Genomic DNA, 13131 nt, shown 5'->3' with positions numbered 1-13131 from the left:
CATATTTATAAAAGCTTTTGCAGTCGGTTTTTATATTTGCCGCAAGCTTACATTCGTAATTTATTTTTGCTCTCTTGATTAATCCCTTTGTCCTCCTTTGCTGCATCTTGAACTGCTCCCAGTCTTCGGTTGTGATACTTTTTTTGGCCAATTGATATGCTCTTTCTTTGGACCCAATGCTGTCTCTAATTTCCCTTGTTATCCACGGTTGAGTCACCTTCTTTGGTTTATTTTTATGCCAAACCGGTATAAACGATTTTTGCAATTTGTCCATTAGATCTGTGAATGCTTTCCATTGTCTATCCACAGTCAACTCCCCCATAAACACCACCAAATCAATCTTACTCAACTCCCGTCTCATACCATCATAATTCCCTTTATTTAAATTCAGGACCTTAGTCTCGGTTTTAATTTCTTCACTCTCCATGTCGAGTGAGAATTCGATCATATTGTGATCGCTCCTACCCAAAGGGCCTTGTACAACAAGATTGCTGATTAGCCCCTTATCATTGCATAATACCCAATCTAAAATGGCCTGCTCCCGAGTTGGTTCCTCAACATATTGGTCTAGATAACCGATCCATAAACATTCAAGGAATTCCTCCTCCTCAGTATTTTTACCAATTTGACTAGTCCAATCTATATGCAAATTAAAGTCTCCCATGATGACAGCTGTTCCCTTATTGCACGCTTTTCTAATTTCTCTTTTAATGCCTTCCCTCATCTCTACACTACTATTTGGAGGCCTATATACCACCCCACTAACATTTTTCCGCCCCTTGCTATTCCTCAGTTCTACCCATATAGATTCCGCATCTTCTGAGTTAATATCCTTCCTGTCAATCGTGTCGGTCCCTTCTCTCACCATCAATACTACCCCACCCCCTTTTCTTTCTTGTTCACTATCTGTATGAATCGTGGGTCCTCTACCGGCATCACCTACGGCTCCTAGAATGCTTCCACCAGCGTTGTCTCCACTCCATCCTCAACATTCATTGGAGCGACTTCATCTCCAACATCGAAGTATTCGAGATGGCAGAGGCCGACAGCATCGAATCCACGCTGCTGAAGATCAAACTGCGCTGGGTAGATCACGTCTCCAGAATGGAGGACCATCGCCTTCCCAAGATCGTCTTATATGGCGATCTCTCCACTGGCCACCGTGACAGAGGTGCACCAAAGAAGAGGTACAAGGACTGCCTAAAGAAATCTCTTAGTGCCTGCCACATTGACCATCGCCAGTGGGCTGATATCGCCTCAAACTGTGCATCTTGGCGCCTCACAGCAGGCAGCAACCTCCTTTGAAGAAGACCGCAGAGCCCACCTCACTGACAAAAGACAAAGGAGGAAAAACCCAACACCCAACCCCAACTCACCAATTTACCCTTGCAACCGCTGCAACCGTGTCTGCCTGTCCCGCATCGGACTTGTCAGCCACCAACGAGCCTGCAGCTGACGTGGACATTACCCCTCCATAAATCTTCGTCCGCGAAGCCAAGCCAAAGAAGAAAAAGAAGATCTGTATGACAAGATTCATCACTTCTGTGCATTCCAGAGGAAACGTTTTGAGAGCACAATGCCTCCTGATGCAGAATGCAGTGAAACGTCAGTAGTTTTCTATCTAGCGAGTTCTGAATTCACAAATCCCTTCTGTGCTCCTGTCATACTCGGTGCCCCATCAGTAGCCACTGACACCAAGTGGGTGGTGCTTATTTCTTTGGACTTTAAACAATCTAACACAACCTCACAGATGTTCTCCCCCAGTGTTTGGCATTTAAGTGGTATCGACTCAATGATTTCTTTCTGTGGCCCAGCAGACTACACGTAACTGCATAACAGCGCTATTTGCTGAATATCACTTTTATCTTTTGATTTGTCAAAGGCGATTGAGTATGCTGGAGCCGAATTAATGTCCCTAATTAGTTGACTGATGATATTTGCTGGCTTTTTTATAGTCCTTTCCTTGACAGAGTGGCATATCTCTGATTTTCTGAACAATTTTACTCTTGTTTTTGAAGTCTGAGAATAGATGTCCTGATATCTTGATGAATGATTCTTTTATATATTCCCCATGTGTGAACAGCTTCCGGTGCCTGGCTACCTCCCGAGCTGCCACAAAACTAGCAGTACTTAAATTGGTAGATTTCATCCACTTCTTCAAAGTATTTTTACTCTGCTCAGCTCTCCGCAGCTGTTCCAAAACCGCTCTTTTTCTTTCATCTCCAGATGGAAAAGCTGTGTGTTCATTTGGAAATGTCTTTCAACATTTGATTTTTTGTTGTTTGCTAATTTCTCACCACATATTAAGCAGACAGGTAAACCAGCTTTGTCAGCAGTGAAAGCAAATGAATCTGTCCATGAAGCATTAAATGTTCTATTTTCATCAGAAACTTTTCTTTTTTTGGATTTATCCATGGTTAGCTTACTGGGGGTCAAAAGTTCAAATCAAGTCACTTGCCAGGTGGCGACAGGTGACACATACAGTAGTATAAACCTCTTCAGTGCTGTGACGCAAATTTTGATCGACAAAATATTACAACACGTTTTATTTTAATGTTACAAGATCACCTTAATGTCTGAGATAATAATTATTACATTGATAAAACTAACTAAATAAAAAATAATTTAAATAGCCATTCACTGTATTCATATTATTTTTTCAAAGCCACAGAGAGCCATGGCAGAGGGATGAAAGAGCTGCATGTGACTCTGGAGCCGCGGGTTGCAGACCCCTGGTCTAGATGGTGAGGGTCCTTGAGGATAGAGGCTGCTTTCTTGAGACACCACCTCATATAGATGTCCTTAATGGGGGCCAAGGTCATTTTTGCATTGGACATTTTGCTGCCCAGTTTGGCGCTGGACATTTTGGTACTAACAGTTAGGAGATGTCACCACGGGGAGAAGGGAGTGCAGAGATGTCACTGCGGGGAGAAGGGAGTGCGTTTGCAGTATTGCTGTCACTTTATTTCATTCATTATATTTAATTAAACATATAATAAATTAAATGCCACGTCCGCCGCCAAATGTGAGCACCAAAATATCCAGTTACCATTATTAAAGAAAATAAGATGATTTAAAAAGATGGAATATGTTACCTATTACTTTAATAGGTAAATTGTATTAAGATCAATGTGTTTCTTAGAATTCAATATCTTTTTCAATCAATTCCAATTTCAATTCCTCAAAAGTCTAAGGAATTAAAGGCTTGTGTTCAGAAATTTTTCTGGAAAGGGAAAATGGCAAGGGTTTCTTTGTAAAAATTAACACGGTGGAGCGGTTTGGGGGTCTGCAGCTCACCAATTATTATGAACTATTATAAAGCAGCCCAGTTGCAACTTATTAATGTAATGTAGGACTTGCACAAAATTCAAGCTTGGGTGAATATAGAACTAAGTAAAATAGGGGAAGCAAATCCTCAAGACTTTATTTATAAATGGAATTCAAGATTGTTAATGGTGAATAGAAAAACTTCTATGTGCTTTGGAATAAGGTTGAAAAAGAAATTGAAGGAGGAGGAGAAGACGACCTTATTTCAAAATAGATTTATTCCTTTTTCTATGGGAAATCAATTTTTAAAGATTTGGCAATGTCATGGTATTAAGTGGGGAAATTTATTAATTTTAGAATGAAGGAGAAGTTGAAGGTATCTGAGAACACTAGACTTTGATATTAACAAATTATGAATTTGTTATGTGAAAATTTTGGTCAAGATTTGTTATTGCCAACAGAGACAGAAGTGGAGTCATTGTTAATTAATAGTGATACCAATAAATTATTTCTGTAATGTATAGGTTGTTACAAAAGAAAGCTTGGAAAATAGGGGTACATAAATCAAGACAAAAATATGAAGTGTGCAATTGGATGGAGTTATGTAGAGAAAGAATGAAATGTACAATAAATGTGAGGTATAGGCTATTACAATGTAATTTTATTCATCAGTTATATTTGACACCACAGAAGTTAAATAAATTGAATTATATTCTTTTGGATTTATGTTATAGATGTGAACAGGAAGTTGGTACATTTCTGCATTCTACTTGGAAGTGTCCCAAGATTAAACCTTTTTGGTTGGAAATAGGTAACTTATTAGAATGAATAAACAGGGGTTACATTCTCACAGGATCCAATGTTATTTTTACTAGGATATTAAGGGGATTAATCTAATTTAAAATTGAACATGTATCAAGTGAAGTTTGTTTAAATTGCTTTAGTAATAGCTAGAAAATGTATTGCTATAACTTGGAAACCTGATATAGATTTGTGTATGGGATGATAGCATGCTGAAGTTTTGAGTTGTATACCACCTGAGAATATTACTTCTAATTTAAGAAATATACATATAGTTTGGAAAATATGGTGCCCATATTTACAAAGTGTTGGTATGAATATTTAAATGAAACTCAAACATTATCTTTCTCCTAAAAAATTCTCTATACATTAGAAGTTTTATTGTAAGGAGTACTCCCGTTGAAATCTCTCATCCTATATTTTTCTTCTTTCTTTTTTTTGTCTTTGTAGGGGATTGGGGGGAGAGGGAGTTAAATGAGGGGGGGGGGGAGTCCTTTCTCTCTTTTTTTTCTTTCTTTTTCTTATATATACCTCATTTGTAATGGATTTGTAAAATTGTAAAATAAGTGAAATTTTTTGTTGTTTTAAATATTTTTTTTTATATAAGAGGCCATCTATTTTCCTGTCCTGTGCACTTGTAACTCCAGCAATCAATCAGGATGCTCTCCACGGTACACCTGTAGAAATTTGCAAGAGTCTTTGGTGACGTACCAAACCTCCTCAAACTCCTCACAAAATATATCTGCTGGCGAGCCTTCTTTAAATTTTAAAAATGTAGACATACAGCACAGTAACAGGACATTTTGGCCCACAAGTCCATGCCACCCAATTTACACCCCATTAACCTACACTTCTGGTACATTTCAAACAGAGGGAGGAAACCAGAGCCCCACAGAGAAAACCCACTTGCAGACTCGGGAAGAATGTACAAACTCCTTACAGACAGCACGGGATTCAAACTGCGGTCCTGATAACTGGCGCTGTAAAGGCGTTGCACTAAACACAATGCCAACAGTGCCATCTTCAAGGATGCATCAAAATGAAGGGCCCAGGACCGGTCTTCAGAGATGTGACATCCAGGAATTTGAAGTTCTTAACCCTCAATAAGGACTGGTTTGTGTTCTCCTGCTTTTCCCTCCCTAAAGTTCACAATCAATCCCTTAGTTTTGCGAAATAAATTTGTAGATTTGCATGACAAGATTCCTCCTGCAAAAATTCAGGGTGAAAACTCATTATTGAACCAGGAATTTTCCACCCCCACCCACCATACAAAACCATGCTCAGCTCCTGCCTTTCCAAATGCACATAAATCTCCAAACTCTTCTTCAATAATTCTCTCTTCCACCATCAACTTGGCCCTCAACCAAATATCCTCCATTACCTGCACATTTCTCAATGTCTTCATCAGCCTTCAGATACCTGGGTTAATCCTGTTGCCCTCATTAAATAAAAGAATAACAGCTGTGAGAGGTGCACTAAAATCTGCCAAGGATCCAGCCATTTCCTCCCTTGGTTCCCATAGCATCCAGGTACAGATAGATCTCATCCAATCCTGGGGATAGACATGTAATACCTTTCCCTTCTTAATAGACTTTCTCCAGACTATCAATGAAATTTCTTCCCCTGGTGAATACCAGGAGTATTCATTTAGGTCCTCACCCATATCCTTAGGCTCCACACATGGGTAACCATTTTAGTTCCTAAAGGGCCTCACTCTTTCTCTAGCTACTCCCTTGGTTCTTATCTATACTTACAGATTGTCTGAGGACTCTCCTTAATTTCGTAGCTCCCTTATGCCCTCCTAATTTCATGTTACAGACCCAGTGACACTCTTGTGATTGTTTATTGCACTCTTACTCGAGCTTCATCACGTTCTTCCTAAAGAAAGGTGAAGAGCCATACACACAGTACTCCAAGTGATGTTTCATCATTATCTTGTACAAATGTAACACAATGTCCTAATTCCTATAGTCAATCCCCCAAGCAATGAAGGTAAGCCATGCCAGATGGCATTTGTTTTTTGGCCACTCTATCCAATTATGTTGCTATTTTTCATGAACGATACAATTGTTTGGTTAATGGCAGGATTCTTAGCAGTGCAGAGGAACAAAACAATCTCAAGGCCCATAGATCTCTCCAGTTTGCCACTCAAGTTGACATGGTAGTTAAGAAGGTGTACGGCATACTGGCTTTTCATTAGTCAGGGATTGAAGAGCTTTAAGCTAACTTTGAAGCTCTCTAAAACACTGCTTAGACCTCACATGTTCAGTTCTGGTCATCTCATTACAGGAAGGCTGTAGGTGCAGAGATTTACCAGAATATAGCCTGGAGAGGAGACCATGTCATAGGAAGCAAGGTTAACAAAGCTAGGGCAATGAAGGACGTGAGGTGACTTTATAGAAGTATAAAATGTTGAGTTGCTAAGATAAAGTGGACAGCCAGAATCTTTTCTCTCTGGGGTGACAGCAAATACCAGAGGGCATCATTTTAAAGTGAGCCAAGGTCAGATTAGGGGAGATGTCAGAGATACGTTTTTTTTTAATTCAGAGAGTGGTGGATGCATGGAATTCATTGCTGGGGGCTGGTAAAAATAGGCACATTCAAAAGACTCTTAGACAGGCACATGGATGTATGAAAAATAAAGGGTTAGAGGTGAGAGGTTGGGAACGATTAGATTGTTGTAGAGTAGGTGGAATCTTGTGCGCATGGGGGTGGAGTGGACTAGGGCAGATGTGCAGGTAATGGAGGATATTTGGTTGAGGGCCAAGTTGATGGTGGAAGACAGAAAGCCATGTTGTTTGAAGTAGGACATCTCTGATGATCTGGCATGGAAGATCTCACCCTGGGAGCAGATACAGTAGACATGGAATTGAAAGAAATCCTTTACAGGAGACAGGGTGTGAAGAGGTGTAGTCAAAGTAGCAGTGGGAGTTGGTGGGTTTGTAGAAGATGCCTGCTGAGAGTTTATCTCCCAAGATGGAGACAGAGAGACTGAGAAAAGGGAGAGCGTTGCTAGAGATGGACAATAAATTTGAGGTGAGGGTGGAAGCTGGCAAAGTTGATGAGCTCATTATGGGTGCATGAGGCAGCACCAAAGATGTAGAAGAGGGAGAATTGAGGGCCCTTGCATGTGTAGGCTTGTAGCATGGATTGTTCCACACAGTCAACAAAAAGGTAGGCATAGCTGAAACCCATGTGGGTACTCATGACTACACATCTGACTTGGAGAAAAGTGGATGAGTCAATAAAGTTATTGAGGGCGAGGACAAGTTCTGCCACCCGAAGGTGGTGGTTGAGAGGGACTGGTTGGGTCTATTATTCAGAAAGAAACAAAGGGATTTGAGGTCTTCGATATGGGGGATGGATGTGATTAGATGCCCATGATAAACATGAGGTGGTCAAATTCAGGGAACTAGAAGTTGTGACAATGTCATCCGCTCTTCCCCTCTTACAAAAAATAAATGCTTTGTGTATTAGTATACAGGCAGTACTATTACTAATCTACAATAACTACATTGTGCCCATAGACTAAGGGCACCTCTCTCTCTTTTTCACTGCCGTATAAAAACTGAGCTGGGTTGCAGCTATTAATCTTTGCAAACTGTAGATCTTCTCCGACCATTAAAATGGTTTCATACTTTAATATGCGAGAATCAGTCAGCCATCGATGGGCAGTTTGTGTTAATAAAACACTCACAGAATGGGAGGTGTACACAGTCATCTTTCCTCCAAAAGTAAGTTTACGTGCTTCCTCTACCAACAGAGCAGCAGCCGCTACTCTCTGGATACACGTCGGCCATCCGCGAGACACTGGGTCCATCATTTTGGAAAGGAAAGCTACTGGGTGTCGCTGACCGCCTTTTTCCTGTGTTAAAACTCCCACAGCTGTTCCTTGGTTATGAGTGACAAATAGCTGGAAGGGCTGTTTTAAAGAGGGCAGAGTGAGTACTGGGGCTCGTGTCAGGCGATGCTTCAAGTCCTCAAACCATCCCTCCTCCTCCTGGGTCCATTTCAATGGATATTCATTTTCATTTGTCAGCTTTTCATACATAAACTTCACCAAAGCTGCGTAGTCCTCTATCCATAACCTACAGTAACCTAAGAGTCCCAGGAATTGTCTTATTTCCTTCTTATTACGGGGTAACGGCATTCTAGTGATTCCCGCAATCCGTTCAGGGGTAATCCGTTTCTGTCCTTTACTTATCTGGTGTCCCAGATATACCACAGTTCTCTCAACAAACTGTAACTTGTTCCTGGACACCCGTAGACCCTTTTTCCCCAGATAATTCAAGAGTCTAATTGTATCTCCCCTCATTTCTTGTTCCTTGGGTCCTGATAATAGTAAATCGTCCACATACTGCATTAGTTGGGAATCATCAGATTGTGGATAGTCCACCAGGATTTGTTCTAGCATTTGTCCAAACAGGTTCGGAGATTCAGTGAACCCTTGGGGCAATACAGTCCACCGAAGCTGTCTCCGTCTACCTGTCCATGGATTTTCCCATTCAAACGCAAACATATCTCTACTTTCCTCTTCTAATGGACATGTCCAGAAGGCATCCTTCAAGTCGATAACACTAAACCACTCATGGTCTGGGGGAATCCGACTCATAATAGTATAGGGATTAGGCACCACTGGGTGGCGGGTCTGAACAATAGCATTCAAACTTCTTAGATCCTGAACTAGGCGATAGGATCCATCTGACTTTTTCACTGGGAGTATAGGGGTGTTATAAGGTGACATGCATTCTTCTAATAGTCCGTCTCGTATTAGAGTCTCAATTACCGGCTGTAGCCCTTTTCTCCCTTCCAAAGAAATAGGATACTGACGTTTCCTTACCGGCTGATGACCTGGTATTAATGTGACATGTAAAGGTGGGATGTCCAGACCTCCTCGATTTCCCTCCTTATACCAGACTCTCTCGTCAAACTGCCGTTCATCCTCTTCCTTTAAAGCGCAGAGGTGGACTCGCACTTCTCCGTCCACAGGGAGAGCACCCAAACCTAGGAGAGCCTGTAAGTCCCTTCCTAGGAGGTTAAATCCAGCCGACGGTAACAACAAGAGGTCTTGTACCCCTTCTCTTTCTTCCAGTTTCACTGTTACTTGGGGAATTATTGATACCATTCTGGGAGCCCCTTCTATCCCAGAAATTGTCAAATTACTTTTTACAGGCTCAGTTCCGATTGGCACAGTTATTACACTACTTCGTTCCGCTCCTGTGTCCACCATAAACACCACCTCTTCTCCCTTGGGACCAATTTTTAGTTTTATCAGGGGTTCCCTCTTATACTTGGTCCCCAACATTTGGAACCCCTGACCCCCCTAATCTTCTTCCATAAGTTCGAGGGCACGCAATTCCCTCTTGTATCGGGGGCATTCCCTCTTAAAGTGTCCTTCCTCATTGCAGTAATAGCACTTAACGAACCTCCGGGGTCTTCCCTCTCTTGGATATCTTGGATTGTTTAGAGGAAGGTTTTGTTTTCTTTCCCCTCTGGATTCGGCATTCATCTGTCGGATAGTCTGTACCATAACCTTTGTCGCCCTCTTTTGATCTTCTTTTCTCTGCACATATACTTTTTGCGCCTTTTTTAACAGGTCACTTAGGGGTTTTTCGCTCCAGTCCTCCTCCTTTTCTAGTTTCTTTCTAATGTCCTGCCATGATTTAGAAACAAATTCAATTCGAATAAGCTGTTCACCCATTGGTGTACTAGGGTCCACGCCCGCATACTGTTGGACATTCTTTCTCACCCTCTCCAAGAAATCAGTAGGGGACTCGTCTTTCCCCTGGTGGTTCCCAAATGCCTTGGTGAAATTGTGACCCTTTGGCACAGCCTCCCGTATCCCTTTAATTGTCCACTCTCTATATTGTCTCATACTTGCCAATCCCTCGGGTGTTCGTTTGTCCCACCTGGGTTCATTTAAGGGATATTTTTGTTCATGGGGTCTGGGGTCCCCAGGTTGTTCATATTCCCACATGAGGAGGGCAGCCCGTCGAATCATCTGCCTCTCCTGGGGTGAGAATAATGTTCCCATTATTGCCTGCATCTCTTCCCATGTATGTGTTTGGTCCCAGGAATTGGTCGAGCTGTTCGGCCAGTCCTATAGGATCTTCCAATAACTTTTTCATTTCTTTCTTAAATCCCCGCAGCTCTGTACTAGTTAGGGGAACTTTCACATATCCCGTTCCCCCTCCCGGTCCTCCCATAGGAACTTCCCTCAGGGGATTTAGGCTTATTGAAAACTTTGATGGTCCTGGACCAGTCTGGGATCTTGTCCAGGGTCGGTTTACCAGTGGAAGTTTAGGGTCCGACTCCCTTAATTCATCCTTTTTTTCCCAGCCCCTTTCGGGGCAATCAGATTCATCACCTTTCCCCTCCGGTAATAAGCTTTCCTCGGGCGCAGTAGGCACCGGGGGAATATAAGGAGGGGGAAGGTTGTCCAGAGGTTCCCATTTCTTTTCTCCCGCTACCCTCAATTTAAAACATTTTGTTAAGGATCCTGGCCAGGGAACCCAACAAAATGCATATGCTGACTCTTCTTGATTCACCTTTGGTCTCGAATTTACATATATGTTTAATGCTTGTCTAACCCAATCCTCATCAGATCCAAATTTCGGCCACCAGACCGAGGAACCTTTAATAGGTTGTTTCGACCAAAGGAGACAATATTGGACCATCTTTTTCTTGTTTTTGTCTCGATATCTTTTACTATCCCAATTTTCAAACATTCTCCCCAAAGGGCTGTCAAGGGGAACTCCCAGGAATTGTCCTGAATTTTCAGATGAGCCCTTAGATTTTGATCCTCCCATTTTCCCACTTAGATCTGTTTATCGTTGCTGAGGACCCTCTCGTTTTGGACCCTACTCCCTTCTTCTCAGACGCCTCGTCGGAGGTGCTGTCCCTCCTTCGGTTACCGCTGAGGTTTCCCTGGGGTTGACCCCTCTCTTCTCGGCACTTCGTCGGAGGTGCTGTCCCTCCTTCGGTTACCGCCGAGGTTTCCCTGGGGTCTATCCTAGAGTCCCACGACAGGGTCCTCACGCCATGACAAAAGCTCTATACCTGATCTATTACGTTAGGTTTTTTATCCAAACAGGTGTATCCCGTTACACCTGTTACCCAATCCCCACACCACAATCGTAAGTCGTCACTTACCGGTGTCTTCCCGGGGATTGAACCGTCACCCTTCTCCTCTCCGTCTTGTCGTGTCACCTTGTCCGGATACCACTCGCTCAAGCCGCCCGAAGCGACGAGCAAGGGACTAGGAGCCGCTGAACTCAGCGGGGTGCACCGCCTCCGATGTCCCTCTTCTCGCCTCCCCTCACGGCCGGAGTGTAGATCCCGGACGAGCCCCCATTTGTCAGAAATAAAACTTCTCACACATGAGTCTCTTTAAAACTGATGACACGACAAGCTTTATTTACAAGTCTGCAGAGTTGGACTCAACTGGCTTCTCACCAGTTAAGCCCCGATACATACAGTGCATTGATTTTTATACCCTTGTTGTTTGCCCTTCCCCTTCTTATTAATACTGTTTTAATTGGTTAGAATTGCAAAAGCATTCTAAGTACAACTGCATTTTTAATTATCACGTTCGTTACGTACGCTGCGAACTCTACATACACTAAATTCTGTTTCTCACCCTTCTTATCAATCTTTTGTCTCCTGCATGTCTCTCACTATGACCATGAAAAGATATGTTTAAAAAAAAACATATCCAGCTGAACTTTTTGTCCTTGGCTGCTAGTAAGCTCCCTGTCCGTTCTGGCTTCCCTTTTTATGATTAATCATCACATTTTAACTTAAGCCATTTTAACCTAAATTCTCTATCTCTAACAGGGTCTACAATTCTGAGATGGTCAGAGAGAAAAATTTCACCCAGAATGACTAAAAGACTATGTCAATGACTTGGCGCTCCAACACATCATACTTCTTTTATAATTACTCATAACCTTTGCCCTTAGTCTATGGGCACAATGTAGTTATTGTAGATTAGTAATAGTACTGCCTGTATACTAATACACAAAGCATTTATTTTTTGTAAGAGGGGAAGAGCGGATGACATTGTCACTCTTATACTGTGCCTCGCGGGGAACTATTTTAGTTCTGTAGTAAAGAATGTGTGAAGCACCACGTCTCAAGTGTGCAGGGTTTGTCCTTGAAACATCAACGACATCGCACCAGGTATCGGAACCGGGACGCGAGAGGGGGCCAAGGGCACTGATCGTTTCGGAGGTTCGGACCCGGAGCTCGGGTTGCCGATGGTTCGGACTGGACCCTGTGTGGCTGGGGAAGGAGAATAAATGGACTCTTGGATCCGTCCACTGTGGTTCAATGCCCTGAAGCAAGTGCCACCTGAGCCCAAGCCTCAAACTCACACGAGTAAAAGTCCCCTTGAAGTCCAGCAACGATCGTGCCTTAAACCCGGCCGGGCTCAGCCCACCGAGGCTGCGAGTGATTAAAGGGCCAGGTACTTCCTTGTAAGGCGGGACCAGGCCATCAGGGCCCTCCCGGAGGGCGGCTCAGGGACGGGAGACTCGGCCTTGCCGGCAGCCCGAGGACCCTCCGGAGAGCGGCCCGGTCCCGCATCAGCGCCCCCCGGCTGCAGGAGGCATTTACCCGACTTACCGCGGCAGCCCCTCCTGCCCAGGCCTCAGGGGGGCCGCCCCCCCCACTGACGCCCAAAGGATACTCTCCAGACTCGACGACATCACTCGACGCTCCGGCTCCCCCCACTACCGATCGCAACACTTCCGGTGACAGCGTTCCGCGTCACCGACGTCTGACGTCACGGGCCACACCTGTCAATCATCAGCACAGCCCTTGCCACAGTCACACCTCCCCCAACTCCTGGAACAGAAAGACTTGTTGAAAGTTCTTATTAACCCTGTCCTTGCCACCTGCATCAAAACCAAACGGCCGAGGAGACCACCCTTTCCTCTATTGACCGCATTCACCAGGAGCGTGGCTTAAATGGGGCTCAAAGAATTATTGAGGACCCTTTCCATCGAGCACAGAGTATCTTTGACACACTACAGTCTTTCTCAATTTTGTTCTTTCCACTAA

The 13131-nt window shown here is 43.4% G+C and overlaps 1 protein-coding gene across 1 annotated transcript in view; it reads right to left on the bottom strand.

Moving 5' to 3' along the window:
- The window catches only part of chmp1b (charged multivesicular body protein 1B), a 49643-nt gene extending 36780 nt beyond the window's left edge, over positions 1 to 12863 (bottom strand). Inside the window, exon 1 of the mRNA XM_069893764.1 lies at positions 12758 to 12863. Within this exon, the coding sequence (XP_069749865.1) occupies positions 12758 to 12776 (19 nt within the window). The 5' untranslated portion in view covers positions 12777 to 12863. The remainder of the gene's footprint in view (positions 1 to 12757) is intronic.
- Between the last annotated feature and the right edge of the window lie 268 nt (positions 12864 to 13131).

Source organism: Narcine bancroftii, chromosome 8 (genome assembly GCF_036971445.1).
Source record: "Narcine bancroftii isolate sNarBan1 chromosome 8, sNarBan1.hap1, whole genome shotgun sequence".
NCBI classification, from domain to species: Eukaryota; Metazoa; Chordata; class Chondrichthyes; order Torpediniformes; family Narcinidae; genus Narcine; species Narcine bancroftii.
This window is presented reverse-complemented; position numbering and strand designations above follow the sequence as displayed.